At 43.1% G+C, this 18319-nt stretch overlaps 1 protein-coding gene across 4 annotated transcripts; it reads right to left on the bottom strand.

Annotated features, from left to right (window-relative positions):
* Positions 1–3306: 3306 nt before the first annotated feature.
* On the bottom strand, positions 3307–17875 carry SLC25A51 (solute carrier family 25 member 51). Of its 4 annotated transcripts, XM_044270993.1 has the most exons (4): positions 17741–17865; positions 13033–13152; positions 8368–8424; positions 3307–4619 (listed from the first exon to the last, which is right to left on the bottom strand). In XM_044270993.1, exon 4 carries the CDS (start codon positions 4566–4568, stop codon positions 3672–3674), a length of 897 nt encoding a protein of 298 aa, XP_044126928.1. In that variant the 5' UTR covers positions 4569–4619; positions 8368–8424; positions 13033–13152; positions 17741–17865; the 3' UTR covers positions 3307–3671. The 4 variants fall into 4 exon arrangements, with proteins under 4 accessions (XP_044126928.1, XP_044126905.1, XP_044126919.1 ...); XM_044270970.1 differs by lacking the exon at positions 8368–8424; XM_044270984.1 differs by lacking the exon at positions 8368–8424 and having other exon boundaries at positions 13033–13078; positions 17741–17831.
* Positions 17876–18319: the final 444 nt, after the last annotated feature.

Raw genomic sequence — 18319 nt, 5'->3', positions numbered from 1 at the left:
TGCCAGTCATCCAACTGGCATTCAAATTAAGAAAGCCAGCGGGATGTATAGTAACCCCTTGGATACCAGAGGTTTTCGTTTCTATTTTTCTTACCTATCTTTCTTGAGCCATAACTTATTTTTCTGTTCATTTCCGTCGTTTCTGAGAGACACAGCGTATTGAATTCAATCACCGGCATCCTCATTGGCCGCAGAGGATGCCGGTAAGAAGCTTGGAAGCTCGCACTCCCGGGTTTTTCACCCTTTAGATGCCGTGATCTCACTCCATCATGGCATCTAAAGGCTTTAATCACCACAATCGGCATTATTGCTAGTCACGGTCATTAGCTGCATGCTTGCCATGTTTACCCATCGCTCTATATGTATGGAGATGGTAACGAAAGGGTAAAAGGGGTTATTCTGGAAATTCTAATGATGACAAATCTCAGAATAGGTCATCATTATCACATTGTCAGGGGTCCAACCCCAGGCACCCCCGCCAACGAGCCTTTTCAGGGAGGCAGAGCTCTGGTGAAGGATGTAGCTTCCCAAGAACAGCGCTGTAGTTCATATAGTGGCAGTGCTTACGCTCCCTGAAGAAGCGAGTCGAAACGCACATCAGGTTGGCATCCTCTCTCCCCTTTCACTCCTGGTCAGTATTTGTCTCTTATGCTCATCTTGCACCACTTATTATCTTACTACTTAGGACATTAGTATTATTGTTATACATTGCAAATTCTTATTTGCATTTAGGAGTATGCCATGTTGGAGACTCCATGTAATAGCCAATGAGAATTACACTGGTATCATATGAGCAGGTCAATAAGATATACGGTCAGGATATGAGATGTATGAGTCATGTGTGCTACACAGTAATCAGATTAAGACATTTTGATGGTACAAAGCCAATTGTAGGAGGTTTGTGGGGAGGGTGGATTTATACTGGTCGCAGTACTGTCCTGCACTGCTACCATTGTATGCATTTGGTCATATGTATTGATTTCTTTCCTTTTTTTAAAAAATAAATAATTAATTTATATTATATGTGTGGAGTAATATTTTTGGTGTACGCAGAGGATGCCGGTAAGAATCCTGGAGGCTCACGCTTCCGGGTTTTTCACCCTTTAGATGCCATGATCTCACTTCATCACGGCATCTATAGGCTTTAATCACCACAATCGGCATTATTCCCAGTCACGGTCATTAGCTGCACGCTTGAGTGGGTTCCATGTTTACCCATCGCTCTATATGTATGGCACTTGTAACGAAAGGGTAAAAGGGGGTTATTCTGGAAATCCTAAATGATGACATCCTCAGAATAGGTTATCATTATCACATTGTCAGGGGTCCAACCCCTGGCACCCCCGCCAACAAGCCTTTTCAGGGAGGCAGAGCTCTGGTGAAGGATGTAGGCTTCCGGCAGCTTTCCAAGAACAGCGCTGTACACCATATAGTGGCAGTGCTCGGTATTGCAGATCAGCTCCTTTGACATGAATGGCGCTGAGGTGCAACTAGGCAACATAACCGATGTACAGTGATGTCACTGGCCTAGGAAGAGGCTGTGGCGCTCAAGTCCTCTTCTAACAGCTGATCGATGGAGGTTCTGGGTCTGATACTGATGAACTATCCTGAGAATAAGTCATAAATATCTTTTCCTGGATAAACCTTCAAATCCACTCCCGTTTTTTGCCCCAAGGATCCTCACCTCACATCCCCCATTGTTCTCAATCCAACAGACGGGACACTGCTGCAGCCACTTCTATTGTGCATCAAGAGGAGCAAGGAAACAAACAGCAGGGGGGCTGGCATAAACCCTACTGCTTTTCTTGCAGCTGGGTACATAATCAGGAGGATCAGGTACTTGTGCAAATGCAGATACCCTCCCAAATTCAACTGTATAGCTGTCCATAGGATGGTAATACAGCTAAATACTGCAGGAGGGATGGCAGTATTTTGAGATGCTAATGGAATTGCTGGCCCCATCTACTTCTGTTGGCCTTGCCTACTTGTGTTGCCTCACCTAAAACAGAGGCACTTTTTTTTTTTCTGGGCCACTTTAAGTTCCCAGTCCACTCCTGAAAACCAGCAGGAACCCAAGAAGCATTGGATTGGAAGCAGGGGGTACCAGTGAAATGAGCATCTCTTTTTTTAGGGTAAAAGGGGGAGGAAAAAAAAATAAAAATGCTGTGCATGCATAAATCAACAGTGAGACCACCGATTGGCCAGCAGTGGTCACGTGTGTGAATATACGGCACATCACCACATCCAGCCCAGCAGGGAGACTGGATGGGAACCATGGCGCTGGAACTGTGAGAAGGAGTTTTACTTTTCTCCTTTTACATGCTGTCCAGAATTCCCCCCCTCCCGCAATTTTTTTAAATGTTGGAAAACAACTTTTTTTATTTGCCAAACAACCATTTTAGGCTGCTTTCACACTAGCATTAATATTTTCCTGTATTGAGATCCGTCATAGGGTCTCAATCCCGGGGTGGGGAAACCCTCCGTTTTGTCCACATTCATTGTTAAAGGGGACAAAACATAACTGAACACAACGGAATGCTTCAAAAATGCATTCCGTTCTCATACCGGAGAGCAAACCGCAGCAATTAACCCTACTATTGCTATGTAATCTCTATCAGAGGAATCGCTAATTGATTGCGGCTGGGATCTTTTCTCTCCTTCCCTCTTTGTTTCATTTCAACTCTAATTGGACAGCTGTCCTTTGTTGATTTTTGTAACCATGGTAATGTGATGTCATTTCCGCCTAGGCGGGCTATTTAAATGCCGTGTGTTCACTGATGTCTGTATTATATCCTTCACGTTTGAGAAAGGCTCTAGACGAGAGTCGAAACGCGTCACGATTATATGTGACAATAAAGATTTTCTTTCTTCAAGAAATAGTGAGTGCCGGTCTCTTTTTGCCATTATCTTGGGATCGTGATCTCGGACGCGAGCACCACGCTATCTGTTACGGAGTGCCGGCTGAATATCATCTGTTTACAATAGAAAACTGATCCGTCCCACATGGACTTTCAATGGAGTTCAGGACAGATCTGTCTTGGCTATGCTACAGAGAATACAACTGGATCTGTTCATAACGGATGCAGATGGTTCTATTATCAGTAACAGAAGTGTTTTTTGCTGAACCCTGCCGGATCCAGCAAAAACGCTAGTGTGAAAGTAGCCTTAGTCAATTCACAACTGCGAACCAAAGTGGGTAGGAACAGAACAAAGACTAGTTATGTAATCAATACATATTTGATGAGCTACACTGTCAGATAAAATACACAGTTAAACAACCTATTTCAGAAGAAATTGTCAGTGTGCGGCATTTACTATAGATTTTATAAAAGTGGCAACATTTCACTTAAATTTAAGGTAGAGATTACAGAGAAAATCCAACATTTAAAAAATGTGGCTTGTGTAAGCTACAGGTGAATTCAATTCTTGTGCAGGCTTAAAGTTAAATACAACATCAAGCATGTACATAGTAATATCACAGGAAGCAAAAGACTGTCACTGATAAATAAAAAGGAACAGACAGGCACTTGTGTTTACCCGACGACTGTCTGCTCAAACAAGTTTTGTTCCATTGCAATTTTAGTGGTGTGCACAGACCATTTGGTTTTGTGGCAATTTGATCCCTTGCGTAAAGGAAAACACATAAATGTGACATGGTCTCCATGTCTACGTCAGAACAGTTTCAACAGCAGCTCATAAGTTGCATTGATGATACCCCAGGATAATATGGATCGGTTATAGTTAAGAAGGGCACCACGAAAAAGGTGTGTCAGTTTCCCATCCCGTTCTGTCCAAATGGTCATGAACACTTTCCCAAAAGAGGTAAATTCCCCTCCGATCTGGGATTGCATACGGGCTTTCACCACGTTAATTGGGAAAAAGAGAATACCCAACATGGCTCCAAGCAGTCCTCCACAAATAAAGTCATTTATTATATGAGCACTGTAGGTTTTAGCTTCTGGCAAAGATTGCTTGATTGGGGTGCGGAGGCCAAAGAAAAGTGCGTTGCTTGGTCCATTCCGGACCAAGATCGGGACGAGGCCACGGTAGTATTCCCTAAATCCATAGGGTCGCAGCACTTTGAAAGCCTGAAAAGTATTTGTAAATCGGTCATGGTGTTTGTAGTCCTGAAGCAAAGTCTGAACTCTCTCAAAAGGCGTGAGAAGAGCTTCTGTAGTTCCTGCAAGGATTGCTGCTACGCTTCGTGTAACTATCTCTGGAGAATTTGTATGCCTTAACAAAAGACTGGAGAAGTCTTCATAAAGACCAAACATTAGGGCAAGGGTTGTAGTCTTCTGCAGGAGAGGCGGCAATATTCCGCGGTAGAGGTTATGAATCCCATCTTTCTCCAACTGTCTAATAGCATCCCTTATTCTTAAACCATAAAGCTGTTGCCGGAACAGCACCTTCTGGATGGGGAAGGTGATTGCAATGTTTGTGAATGCAGCACAGTAGCCACACACATAATGTTTACCAGCGCCGATAGTTACTGTATGTTGGATAAGGTCTTGCTTCGCAGTTGGGAGAACCAAGTCATTCTTCCTTTTTCCATGGGCTTCTGAATCCATCACAATGTTAGGAGTGTTGATATGCCTTACATAGGAACTGTCTTAAGTCACCTAAAATTAACAAAAACTGGTTAAAAAAGAAGTACAGCTGTGTATATATTCAATAAAGTGACCGCAATCAAAGATAACTAATGGAAAAGTAAATATAGTACATTGTCACAAAGTAAAAACCTGCCAAAATCTGACACTGGAGATCTGCCAAAGAGGTTACCGGCTATCACTTCGTGTCTGACACGCTGCTGGGCTGCTTGCCATCAACTACTACATTCTGGTACACGCATAATTTTCTTACATGTGTGTTCAAACAGATCAATAAAAAAAACTGGCATACCAAGTATTACTATGTCCGAAACACGCCAGTTTGTTTTTTCTTATCCTTTTGTACAACATGATTTTAATGCATTTACAATAAAGGATTGCTTTTATTAAAAGGAGTGAAATCGCTTTTTTTTCTACATTGGAATTCAATGTCAGTGCTGGTCTCCAGTTCAGGAATTCTCCATATACCCAGGGGTCTGGATGTTAAGAGTTTAAGGGGTATTTCCATCTTGGACATTGGGGGCATATCAATAGGATGTTTTTTGTCCACAACACCTCCCACCAAAAACGAATGAAAAGTGATCAAAAATTCATACACACCCCAAAATATCATTAAGAAGTACAGACATGATTTAGGTGTCCGCATGAAAGACTGTTTTACCCGATGAACAAGCGTTTTGCTCGTACAATCGGGTGATCTGCGGCACTTTTACACCAGCAGATAATCGGGAACAAGTGTTCATATAATTGGGCTGTGTAAATCCACCTATAGGCCTCGTATAGCGGTGGGCGATATTAACGTTTATATCATCATCAATTCGGCCGACGATATAGATTTCAGTTATATCGTGATAAATGACCACGGATCGGTAGTGAATTGAAGAAGCTTCTCACTCACCGCTCCCTTTTGACTCTGTACCACGCTGCAGGTCCTTGCGTTCACACATCGTCAGCACGCTGGCTGACACTGTGTGACGTCAGGTCCCTCCCAGTGCATGCTGGGAAGAAGATGTGGCCCGTCTCGCCTCCTGCGGACATCAGCCAACCGTGCAGGAAAGGTAAGTAGCAGGCACCTGGTACCAACTTGGCAGGACATTGATGTATTAGAATCTATGAACAAGACCCTCAATCCCCTGTTGGAGTTCACAGATGCTCTGTCTGGAGAAGAGTATGCGAGTGCGTCGTAAAACCTGTGCGCCACCTTCTAAACACCACAGTTCTTCCTCTAGCTGATGACGACGACATTGGCACAGACCTGACGAAGGACATGGAAAGCCATCCTCAAGTATTTAAATGATAAGTACTCAGACCCTACAACTGACGACCTCCTGGATATGGCCTCCTTTGTCGACCCATGCTTCAGATCATCATATATAGCAGATGACTGAAGAGAGTTAATCTTCACAAAAGCAGCAGCAGAAATTCAGGCACTGCTAGAGACGTAAGCTGAGTCACCACCATCACACACAAGCACAGGAGCTGATGGAGAAGCCCAGAGAACCCAAGAGGAGTAAACGAAGTCTGGGCAGCTTTTTCAAAAATGCATCTGCTCAGCCTAGCCCAGCGTTTTTATGCGCGTTTTTTGTAATAGTAAACGCGCGATTGACGCGCGTTTGTGTGATTGACTGCAGTGTCCTATGGCCACAAACGCGCGTCAAAACGCCCCAAAGAAGCTCAAGAACTTGATTATGCATCGGGCGTTTTACAGCGCGATTGTACGCGCTGTAAAACGCCCAGGTGAGAACCATTCCCATAGGGAAGCATTGGTTTTCATGTGGAGCGTTTTACAGCGCGTTTGAACGCGCTGTAAAACGCTCAGGTGTGAACTTAGGGTTAGAGTTACCTGCAGGCACTGGATGTAGAAGGAGAAGCTGACCCACTGGCGTGGTGGAGGCTGAACCAGGCTAATTTTCCCAGGGTGGCAAGCCTAGCCAAGAAATACTTTTGTATTACTGCCGTGAGTGCCCCCTCAGAAACCAGTGGCAATATAGTAACATGCCACCGATCTGCACTGAAGCCCGAGACCGTGGACAAACTTGTGTTCCTGGCAAAAAACCTTCTTGATGTGCAAGAAGTTTAATCACGGCATGAAAGGAGCATAAGCACTGATGTTGTTCAGTCATGTTCGTTTGCACTACATATTGCAAACAAATTTGTTGTATATTTACAGCTTTAGGCCGACCTAGAGGGCAGCATAATATAGTGACAAATTCTGATTTCTGTGGTGTGTCAATGAGCTAAATGTAAGTGGTTGCTGAGAAACAGCATCATAATCATTGCAGCCCAGGCCTTGAGAAGAGTCACATCTACCAGAGAAGAGTCCTGGTTATTCATGAATTCCTGCTCTCCTGCCCACCTGCTGATGATTGGCAGTTCTCTCCTAGAGGGAAAGGGAGAAAACCCAGTAGAAGACTGTCATCAGCAGGTGGGCAGGAGAGCAGGAATCCATGAATAACCATGACTCTTCTCAGGTGGCCGGGACTCTTTTCCAGGCCCAGTCTGCAATGATTATCACAAGGTTGGTTCTCGGCAACCACTTACTTTTAACTTATAAATGACAGACTGCTGAAATCAACTCCCCTGTCTCGAGTTTATGCTGCAGTTAGTAGGGACAGCATAAAGGTGATGACAGGTTCCTTTTAACGGCAAAGAAACCTGTTGAACGTGAAGTGTTTTTAGTTCAAATATGTGCAGGCTTTGCAAGTTTAAAATTTGTTGTTCTATATTTAAAGGGAAACTTTCATCAACTTTATGCTGGCGAAATGGCCATGAATAACCAGGACTCTTCTCAGGTGGCCGGGACTCTTTGGCCTTTTTCAGACGGGCGTTGCGGGAAAATGTGCGGGAACACCCGCGATTTTTCCGCGTGAGTGCAAAACATTGTAATGCGTTTTGCACTCGCGTGAGAAAAATCGCGCATGCTTGGTACCCGAACTTCTTCACAGAAGTTCGGGCTTGGAATCAGTCTGTAGATTGTATTATTTTCCCTTATAACATGGTTATAATGGAAAATAATAATAGCATTCTGAATATAGAATGTATAGTAAAATAGTGCTAGAGGGGTTAAAAAATTAAAATAAAACTCACCTTAGTCCACTTGATCGCATAGCCCGGCATCTCTTCTGTCTCCTTTGCTGAACAGGACCTGTGGTGACCATTCATTGCAGGAACAGGACCTGTGGTGACATCACTCCGGTCATCACATGATCCATCCCCATGGTAAACGATCATGTGATGACCGATCATGTGATGACCGGAGTGACGTCACCACAGGTCCTGTTCAGCAAAGGAGACAGAAGAGATGCCGGGCAGCACGATCAAGTGGACTAAGGAGAGTTAGATTTTTTTTTTTTTTTAACCCCTCCAGGTCTATTTTACTATGCATTCTGTATTCAGAATGCTATTATTTTCCCTTATAACTATGTTATAAGGGAAAATAATAATGATCGGGTCTCCATCCCGATCGTCTCCTAGCAACCATGCGTGAAAATCTCACCGCATCCGCACTCTGTTACGTGAAAAACGCACAAAATAGAGCATGCTGCGATTTTCACACAACGCATAAGTGATGCGTGAAAATCACCGCTCATGTGAACAGCCCCATAGAAATGAATGGGTCGGTATTCAGTGCGGGTGCAATGCGTTCAACTCGCGCATCGCATCCGCGCGGAATACTCGCCCATGTGAAAGGGGCCTTTTCCAGGCCCAGTCTGCAATGATTGTGATGTTGGTAAATAACAGACCACTGACATCAACTCACCTGTCTCTACTTTATTCTGCTGTTAGTATGGGCAGCATAACGTTGATGACAGGTTCCCTTTAATGGAAAAGAAACCTGTTGAACTTGAAGGGTTTTTAGTTCAAATATGTGCAGCTTTATTTTTGTGCAATATAACCAAGTTATCAGGACAGCAGGAAGAAATGTAATGTTTATTTTTTTACATTTTGCACTTTATTTTAAACAATTGTGTGTTTTACTAACACTTCAGCTTTACATTGTTTGGAATAAGATGTTACACAATGCACATCTTAAACATTTCTTGAAAAGTGTTGGAATTTGTATACATACAGAAAAAAATATTATATATCATGAATTGATATATCGTTATATAGCACATTCTTCAAATTATATTGCGATATAGGTTTTAGGCAATATCGCCCAGCCCTAGCCTCGTCCACATTTCAGTTTTTCACCGATGTGTGCTGTCCGCAATTTTCCACGAACAGCACACGTACCCATTGATTTAAATGTGTCCGTTTACATTTCAGTATTTTTTTTTACTGACTTTGGGTCAATAAAAAAATAAAATCATGGAGACATGCACCACTTTGATCCATGATGCGGATCAAGCACACCCATAGAAGTTTATGGGTCCGTGAAAATCACTGACAGACCATGGATGGCATCCGTGGTGGGTCTCTTTTTCACTGAAGACTAATAGGAGATTCATTGGAAATTAATTTTTAGCTGACAAGTCATCGAATTACGGATGACACACGGATGGTAAAAATGGACATCTTTACGGATGAAACACGTACGCTTTTTTTCACTGACACAGAAATGTGGACGAGGCCTTAGTTGAGACTGATCATTGCAGGAAGAAGATTCGGATAAAGGGACAGAGGCATTCTTAGGTCAGATATATTACTAATTTTCCTGACACCATTTGAACTATTGACTTATGGGAAAACGTTAAACACTGGTTACTTGATTAGGAGTCAGGGTCTACTGCTATAAAAAAAAAAAAAAAAAGGAAGGAAACCAATCACAAAAGTAACAGACCACGTTATCTTTAGTGTATAGCCAACATTTTCATGGGTGGGAGACATATTAGCCTGGAAATAGTCAAATGTATAATACATCTTGGTTTTCAGAATAAATGTCCCAAGAAAATGGAAGGGACCAAATCATTTTACCTTTATTTTAATACAAAGCTAAACATCTGTATAATCTGATATGCAGTGTTCTATTTGAGCTGGCAGTAAATATATGCTTTGGCTATAGGACAAACATGCTGCATATAAAAGGTCACTGACATAATCAATACAAGTGCCAAATTACAGGTCCACTGCATTTTAACCCTTTAAGTACCTTTTTTTTGTTTAGCTTTTATTTCCCAATAGCCATAACTTTTTAAAATTTCCATTCATATAGCCATGAGGGCCTATTTTTTGAGGGATAAGTTGCATTTTTTTAAGGGCACCATTTAACTTACAGTGTCTGTTATTCGAAAAATGTGAAAAAAAATCTTTGTGGGGTTAAATAAAAAAAAAAATATATGACTTGACGTTCCTATGCTGCGGCTCAATACGAATACGGCAATACCAAACTTGTATAGATTTATTTTTTGTTTTACTTAAAAAAATAAATAAATTCTTTGCATCGCCCTTTTCTGACAGCCATAACTTTCCGTCCATAGAGCTGTATGAGGGATTTGCGGGACGAATGTAGTTTTATTGGTACCATTTTTGTGGCATGTACGACTTTTTTTTTCCTGTTACGGCGCAAAGGGATTTTTGTAAATATATTTTAATAAAAGATATTTTCGGACCGGGCAATACCAGATATATATTAAAAATTAAAAACCAAAATATATGCAAAATTGTGAAAGGGGGTGATTTAAACTAAATTTTTTTTAAAACGTTTTATTTAATAACTATTCACCCCCGTAGTGGGCTGGAACCTGGGATCTTTTCATCCCTTGTCCCATTCACCCTAATGGGATTCTGACACCCTCCCTGCTGAGCTGCGAGTCGTGCACAGCGCAGCAGGGAGCTTAACTGGCCTGTAATATTGCAGCGACAAGCAGTGTAATTTCAGCTCCTCCGTCCCATTCTCTTTAATAGGAGAGTTACACTCAGTCTTATTCAAGTGAACGGGATGGAGGAGTAGCAATTCTATTGCTTGCAGCTGCAATGCTGACAGTGGGCAGGTAAACAGTGATACGAGCGCTGCAGTCTCAACTGGACAACCCCTGTGCAGCAAATATTGTCACACCAGTGTTTTAAAAAAACGGAGTCTTGCAACTTTTTTTACGCCACAAATTGGCAAACTGATGTTAGTAAATGAGCCAACCCTCCCGCCAATATCTGTCCAAGCAGGAACTGCTCTTTTAAAGGGGTTGTCCAGGTTCAGAGCTGAACCCGGACATCCCTCCATTTTCACCCCAGCAGCCCCCCTGACATGAGCATCGGAGCAGTTCAGCTAAATTGCGCAGAGCAAAGGCATTTTTGGGCGATCCGGTGACGTACCGGAGCTCTCCATGGGGCTGCCAGGAACCTCGGCTAGGGCAGAGCTAAAGCCCGCCCCTCAGAGCCGGTGACGTCACCGAACACACTGCCGGGCAGAAGTTTCCACCCGGCAGTGTGTTATTGAAAACAAAAGAAACCGTGCCCTGAGCGATTTAGCGCAGGGCAAGGGAGCGCATCGGAGCATGAGAGGGGGGCTGTCTGGGTGAAAATAAGGATATGTCCGGGTTCAGCTCTGAACCCGGACAACCCCTTTAAGAGCCACTGAATTCTAGATCATAGTGGGGAGTGAATAATGAATGTTCTGTTCTGGCTGTGTGGCCCAATGATGCACCGATTTTTTTCTTTTGGAATTAGATTCTAACAATGCGAAATTCCTGATATGAATAATAAAAATGGAACTGTGCGTCCGACTTTAAATTTCATCAGAAATCTTACTGTTTGCAATATATAGGGAGAAATCAGCTACAAGATCTACATGTAAAATGTGGATTATTCTACAAACTTTGTCGTAAATGATGTCCTGTGTGGACATACCAGAAAGGAAAAGGGAACACACATCAGTTTTTTTCTTTTCAGATGCTACACCACAATACCAAGTAAAACTGGGAGTGAATCCAAGAAAAAGTTCCAAATTGGTCTCTTCTCAATAGTTACTGTATATATTTCGGACATCAGGCTGGGTACAGCAAGAAACTACAAGCAGACATTGCAACACTTCAGTTTGTGCCAAAGTTCATGCTAATCATATCTGCTCTACCAGATAATCCAAGCAAAAATAAGAGGTTGCTGGATCATGTGAGGTCAAGAGACTCAACAAGATACAAGTCCACGACACGTCCCTTTTATCGCTGTATAAGTTGTTAATAAGCACAAAATAAAATTACACAACTATAGAAAACAGCAAATAAAGCATTTTAAAAAGGCCATGTACACCTTCGGAGGCAATTTTTATTTTTTTTACGATTGCAGGTTACTAATTTTTGGCTAAAAATAATTTGTTCAGTTGGCCTTTATTAAAAATATTGGGCTGTTCTGTCACAAAGAGTTAACTGTTTCTCTAGCTGTGTGACTGGTACATTCACTTTGTGCTGGTCATCTAATAAACCTTATCTCTAAATTACTAAAAAGGTCATAAAGACTTATTTAAGCAACATTCTCATCATTAAAATAAGAACTGAGCTATGAGGGCAAAGAGCAGAGATAAGGAGCCAGTCAGCTCCCTAGATGACAGAAAATCCAAAGGGTGCTACTAGAGCACGTCAGCTCTGTACAGAAAAAAAATAAAACGCCATATTTTTAATAAAGATCATTTTTAAAAAAATAAAAATTTCAGCTCAAAATCAATACATTGCAATAATAATAAAATGCTCCCAAAAGGTGTACATAGCCTTTAACCCCCTTAGGCATCATGCACACGGCCGTTGTTTTGGTCCGCATCCGAGCCGCAGTTTTGGCGGCTCGGATGCAGACCCATTCAAAGGGGCCGTGTGCTGTCCGCAAAAAATAAAAAATAAAAAATGTAACCGGTCCTATTCTTGTCCATGTTTTGTGGACAATAGGCAATTATATTAAAGGCTGTCCGTGCCGTTCCACACACGGACGCCATCCGTGTTTTACGGATCCACGATTTGCGGACTGCAAAACACAACGGTCATGTGCATGCAGCCTTAAGAACAGAGCCTGTTTTGGCCTTAAAAGGGTTTTCCGGCCCCCTTATATTGATAACCTATCTTTAGGATAGGCCATCAATAACCAATAGGTGGGCATTGGACACCCTGCACCCCCACAAATTCCCTGTAGCCGCCAGAAGTAGCACTTCGAATGGAGCCAGACACAATGTGGTGTAATAATGGGAATCGAGCTGTAGTAACCTGGCATGGCCACTACACTTTGAATATCTCTGGGCTTCTAACTCCATTCAAAGTGCTAGTTCCAACACCAGAACTTTCAGGGAACAGTTGACCAGTGGGGATGCTGGGTGTCGGACTCCCAGCAATGAGATATTGATGAGCTATCCTCAGGATCGGTCATCAATATTAGAAGCCTAGAAAACAGAAAACCTTTTGAAGTACCAAGACAGATTTTGAAAATCTAGTATGTATAAACATTTTATAAAATAATTCTGTAAGGCTGGATTTACATATGTGTTTTAGCAGTGTTTTTCTGCACTTACATTTTTTGCAGAGTTCTGTGGAAAACCGCCGGCTGCAGCTGAAAGGCTATGGGAAATATGAAATGTAATGGTGTTTGTGTGGCTCCGGCTTTATTGTATTGTTTTTAAAATGCAACGATTCTATATAAAAGATAAAAAAATAAAAAATAAGTTTTAAAGTGACAATTTTTAACTATGTAGTATCTCATTTATGCACACGCACTACTAACGTGTTATGAAATTTTCATATGCCTACTAGGGCTGCAGTAAACTATTATTTTAGTAATAGAGTATTCTATCTATCATTCTATACATTGGTATAGCAAATAATTGCACACACAAGGCTTCTTTCACAGCTGCAACATACATTCTGTCAGCCAGAATGTACCGTATCTGGTATGGCCGGATACTGCCGGCTGCTAAAGCGATTGACTGTAATGGGGCCCGACCTTGCTACAGCATTCAAGCTGGGTTTTGGCCGGACAAAATAAATAAATGCTTTAGGCTGGGTTCACACTTGAGCGTTGCGCAAACGCGCGTTTTTGTCGCGCATTTTTATGCGCGTTTTTGGTAATAGTAAACGCGCGTTTGACGCGCGTTTGTGTGATTGACTACAGTGTCCTATGGCCACAAACGCGCGTCAAAACGCCCCAAAGTCGCTCATGTACTTTTTTGAGCGTCGGGCGTTTTACAGCGCGTTCGTACGCGCTGTAAAACGCCCAGGTGAGAACCATTCCCATAGGGAAGCATTGGTTTCTCCTTGTTGAGCGTTTTACAGCGCGTAGGAACGCGCTGTAAAACGCTCAGGTGTGAACCCAGCCTCAGACTATACCCAGCATGTATGCCGAAACATGGCCAAATGGCCTTGGACCACATTATAGTCAATGTGAGCATATAGCTGGTTGCATCCGGCTATACCCAATATGGTATACTCCTGCAGGCTGTTCTTCTGCCACAATGTGATCAAAGGTTATGTTGTGAACTCCGGCAGTTTGTTCCGGTAAAGGATCAGACTGCTGGAGTTCACTGGCTGCATCGGTCATAGATGGATGCCTATTGACTGTAATGGGGATCCGGACAAAAAATGATGCACAGTGACATAGCATTTTGATGACCTCTCCCAAGTCAGTCAGCTTTGCCCTCAAATCAGTCCCCCCATGCCACAAGCCCGTAATCAGACCCACATGCCACCATCAGAGCCTCCCTTGCTGCAATCAGAGCCAGACCCCCATGCCATCCATTGCCATGTCCCCCACTTACATCAGATCAGCCCCTCCATGCCATGTCCCCCAGTGCCCCCATGATGGCACTGCCATCAGCCCCTCCATGCCATCCAGATTGTCATGACGTCCCCCTTCCCCAGTTCCTCTGTGCCATCCACCATGTCCCCCACTCCCATCAGATCAACCCCTCCATGTTGACTTTATACTTACCTTTCCTGGCAGTGCGGCGTGCGCTGACGCATGAAGTCCACAGAAGACGCGTCTTTATCCTAGCATGCATTGGGAGGGACCTGACGTCACACACAGGGTCAGCCAGCGTGGTGCCGAGTCGGGAGGCCACGGATCGGTGAGCGAGAAGCTTCACTTCACTTACGCTCCGTGGTCATGTGATTTAAACGAATCCTCGATGCAGGGAAATTGCATCAAGGATTTTTTTGCCTTGATTACATCGATTACCGTAAATAGATTTAGCCCTAATGCCTACTTAATGTTGACAGAAAAGTACTTAAAAAGTACTTAAAACTATCTACATTTTTAAATGTATACCAAAACTTAAAACATTAAAGGGAACTTTGAAAAATGTTGAAAATTGTTTTTTGCAAAGGCTAAGAGGTGGCAGAATTTACATAACCCACCATAAATGACCCTATATAAACAAAAAAAAATAACTAAACCCCTCCACTTTTTTGCACCTGTAGATTTTGGCATTGTGTATTGGTAAAAACTACAGCTCCATCTGGTAGCTGAAAGTCTATAGGAAATATGAAACTTATTTGCTAGTGGCATTTTTGTCAATAAGGAGGGATTTATTTTTGTTCACTGGAGTTTAAAGAAAAATGCAGACCAGCTACTTGCACATGGGTGCTCGTTTTGAAACCGAATTATTCCGTGCAGTCAGGACACAGTGCACAGAGGAGCCCAGAAGACGACCAGGGAGGGCGAGTACAGCCGCGCAGTGCTTCCCTCAGGGAGTGTGTCTTACAGTCCGAAAAATACAGTAAATGTTTTTTCTTGACAGACAGGAAACCGGAGAAGATAAAATTGTCCACACCCCCACCACACCTCAGTGATTGTAAGGAAAAGACTCCCAGAGGTGTGCGGAAAACAGATAAAGAAAGTAGCGAAAAGTAACAGAAAAAAAGCACTGAAGCCCCAAATACAAAATGGATCCAATATGGTAAATTACTTCCTTAACCTCCTCCTGGGACTTTTTAATACTAATACTAAATGCAATCTAAATATACCCTATCCTCTAAAATGTGTTTTCTATTTCACTCTGTAGCACATTTCTCCCAAGGGCTGCATAAGAATGTAGATGCAAACAAAAATATGCGGGGAACTCCAGGTGGCCGCCCTACATATCTGCGAGAGAGAAGCATCCGGCTTCTCTGCCCTTTAGTCAAAAAGGTAAAATAAATAACCTAAATTCTTATAAAAATCTGTAACTACCTTTTGTAAAAAGGACGGCAAAGGTCTAATAATTACTCTATCTTCTAAAACCACATTATAGGGAGAAAAGGCCTGAATCTCCAAGACTCTCCTAGCAGTAGTGATGGCAAGCAAGGTCATCTAGCGTGAGAATCTCAATAGAAATCTAAAATGTATGAGATAAAAAAAAATAATAATTAGATCTGTCAATAATTCAACAGGATTCCTACCTAAAAACAAAGCAAAAGCTCTCCTATCCAAACTGTAAGGCATTTTCAGTTGTTACCATAGTCTTGCTTGCCAACAAGGTAGAGACGATCTTGTTAGACAACCTCCTCTTGAACCAGATCACCCTATCGGCATCCAAACTGAAAAATGGAGACAATACGGCCTGGAATGCAGCAAAGGTCCCTGATACAGTAGATCCTCTCTCAGTGGTAATACCTAGGGGGGTCTCTAACTCTAGACTCTCCGGCATTGTGAAAAAACACAGAAAAGTCAATGGCTCTGTGTGCAGAAAACATGGACAGTGGAGATCTGCGATTCACGGACGTGTGAATAAGGCCTTTGTCCGAGTGTGCCCAGTATATAGCTGCCCTTCACATAGCGGCCTGTCGGACGGACAGTATGGTTTTAGTTGTCAAAAGCTGTAAAACACTCAAGTAAAATTTTTGCGCAGTGATAAGATCACAGCACATTTCTGTGTACAGTATACACAACAACACCGCTAGAGGGGAGGTTTTCTACTTACCTCAGCTCAAGATCTGAGTTGTCTTTCAATTACCTGTAAACTGCAGGTGTCCAATACCGCGGTAAACTGCTGGCAAAGAAAACTACTTCCCAGTTATTTTTTAAGGGATTGTCCAGCTTCTTTAATTATTTTTATATATATTTTTTTTTTAACTAAAAACTTGCCATTGAATAAAATGACAAACTAAGGCCTTCTCCACACGAGTGAATCACAGACGTGCGCAGTGTTCTCCACAGACAGCACCCATACCCTCCGACTTTTGCCCACACATTTGCACACGGTCAAGAAAAAAAAAAAAAGAAAAAAGAAGAGAAACACGCAGACACGCACAACTTTGGTCTGTAATATAACCAAAACACACTAACTGAAGACTATGGGTCCATGAAAACCCCTTACACAACAAGGATGACATCCAGGTTCTGTCAGTGGTTTTTATAGACCATGGAAAATAACGGGATACAGATGGCACACAGAGGACGAAACATGCACTGACTGAGCATGGACTCTTAACGACAATCCGACATGGATACGTTATAGGCCACAGCTGCCACATGTCCACGTTACAACAGCTGGAGATAAACAGAGCGGCCGGTGGCGCATGCGCAGTTCTGGACATAGCAGAGTACAGCGCTCTATTAGCGCCAAAATTCCCATAGAGATGAATGGAGTGGCCGCAAGCATGCCTGACTGGTCACTCCGTTCATTGCAGGGGCCCCTGTTCTCCTGGTCATGTTGGTCCCAGCGGTAGGGCCCTCACCAATCTAATAGTTATCACCCATCCTGTGAATTGGGGATAAGTTTTAACTATCGGAATACCCCTTTAAGCTGTGATTAATGCAACACATGACCGGCACCGGAAGAACCCAAATGGACCCCACAGATTTAGGGTGCAGTCACACGGTCAGGGTTTCTGATGGAAACCAAAACGAGAAGTGAATAAAAAAAAAAAAAGAGAAGTCCTATCTGTCTCTCGTTTTATAATCCACTTCCAAAACTGCATGCAGAAACCTGTGGACATACCCTTATAACGGGGTCAGTCAGAATCCTTTTAGCTCAGGGTGGAGCCTTATGCATACCCTTACAGCCCAGCATTCCCAATGGAAAGAGTAAGAAACACCTGCCAAAGCTGGGAGATTACAGGGTCAAGGACAAGCCCAGCTGCCACGTGACTAGGCTGCACACACTACAACCCCCAGCATGCATGCTCTGCTTTCTCCTCCCTGAGCAGCAGGCCTGTCCTCCACATGGGAATACAATATCTTATGTCAGTCATGACTGGAGTCTCCTGCCTCCACCTCAGGGTGTGACGGTCATACCGGCCTCTCACCTTCCGTCCCGGCCCGCCATGCCTCCGTTAGCATTAACCCAGCACACGGTGGCCACTATTCATCCTCTATGGAAATTTCATTCCCCACCTCGGCTGCTGACAGCTGTGGGCGGGCTGTATTCAACTTACTTCCGGTTGCCAGGAGGGAAAAAAAAAAAAGAAAGCGCTCATCCAATCCACATACCCGCTGCCACTCGGCTCTACGCATGCGCACATCGATAATGCTCCCTGTCACCTTCAGTCACCACCTGGCGTATATAGGCGCACGTGAGGAGTCTGACCAATCGGAGGCTGGAGCTAGCTTGTTTTACAGAAGCGAGAGTTATAACGTTATGAATGCTGACTGCACTGCATGAGCTTCAAAAAAATGGCTTCCGAGCCGCTAAACTGATACTGTAGGCAAAGGGTGCAGAAAGGAAACAGAGGGTGACGCCAGGGGGCAGAATTATTAAAGAAAATGCAAGCGAGCCTGCTGTGGGTATGGTGCAGAGTACCTCTGTGCTGTTTCAGTCATAAATGAATTTACACGCAGATGTCTGGTGACAGACTTGACAAGTTACTAAGGCAGGGATGGCCAAC

This window comes from Bufo gargarizans, chromosome 1 (assembly GCF_014858855.1).
Source record: "Bufo gargarizans isolate SCDJY-AF-19 chromosome 1, ASM1485885v1, whole genome shotgun sequence".
NCBI lineage: Eukaryota > Metazoa > Chordata > Amphibia > Anura > Bufonidae > Bufo > Bufo gargarizans.
This window is presented reverse-complemented; position numbering and strand designations above follow the sequence as displayed.